The sequence below is a fragment of the Chinchilla lanigera genome, unplaced genomic scaffold, assembly GCF_000276665.1.
Source record: "Chinchilla lanigera isolate Chin_1 unplaced genomic scaffold, ChiLan1.0 scaffold00046, whole genome shotgun sequence".
Taxonomy (NCBI): domain Eukaryota; kingdom Metazoa; phylum Chordata; class Mammalia; order Rodentia; family Chinchillidae; genus Chinchilla; species Chinchilla lanigera.
The window spans coordinates 12,144-13,147 of record NW_004955447.1 but is presented as its reverse complement, the minus strand read 5'-3'; the positions used below and the strand labels follow the sequence as shown (position 1 = coordinate 13,147).

Below are 1,004 nucleotides of genomic sequence, written 5' to 3'. Positions count from 1 at the left end.
ATAAAATTAATAACTGAAATTAAAATAAGTTATTATTATAAGTTGTTTCTGACTAGTCTTTCTTATTAAGTGGGAAGGTTTTTAATCAGTCACTGTCCCGGATTCTCCGCGCTTAGGAGCTCTGACACATTCGTGGATGCACAATGGTTGTATCTGGTCTTAGAGTATGTTTCGCCAGCTTAAGAAAGTTGCAATAGCAATAGCAATTGATGTTGAACAATTTTCAACTTGCTTTCAGGCCGACCTGGCCAAGTACATTTGTGAGAATCAAGAGACAATCTCCAGTAAGCTGCAGGAGTGCTGTGCAAAGCCCGTGCTGGCAAAATCCCACTGCATTGCGGAGATCCAAAGAGACGAAATACCTGCGGACTTGCCTGCATTAACTGCTGTCTTTGTTGAAGATAAAGATGTCTGCAAACACTACGCTGAATCAAAAGATGTCTTCCTGGGCACGTGAGTAGATAAGAAATGATGTTTTCATAACCTTCACATGGCTTCATGATTTAAGGAATGTGTGGTGGGCTTTCCTCTGAAGCCACCACAATGTCCATGTTGCTCAGCCTTCTTCATCCTTCTCTCTTCCAATCTTTAAAGTTACTTTGAAAAAAATAAGTGGAAACATTGTCATGATCTAGCACATATATTCTTATGGCAGAAGCTCAATATTCCTTACTCCTTGGGGGTATTTTTGGAAATGTCTCTAGAAATAGTCTCTGTGCATATAAATTATGTATATATAAATTTTATGCATATATAATCATGTAATCATTCCTTCATCCTAAAGGTATTTCATAAACATCTAAAATGTATATGAATATACATTGCCTATCAACTATTTATACATCTATCTATCCATATCAATGCATCTATATGATGGCAACAAAGACATATAAATGGTATGGAGTCTGATATCAAGTGCTTTACATTTGATTGAAAAGACAAGAATAGCATGGCAGGTAGCACATAATTAAATGACCAACTATTATATATTGCCAGTAAGTGTG

General features: G+C 36.5%; 1 protein-coding gene across 1 annotated transcript in view; it reads left to right on the top strand.

Annotated features, from left to right (window-relative positions):
• Window positions 1-1,004, top strand: part of Alb (albumin) — a gene marked incomplete at its 3' end in the record, with an annotated part of 11,886 nt that overhangs the window by 8,065 nt on the left and 2,817 nt on the right. Inside the window, 1 exon segment of the mRNA XM_005392761.2 lies at window positions 239-453. Coding sequence (XP_005392818.2) covers window positions 239-453 — 215 coding nt within the window.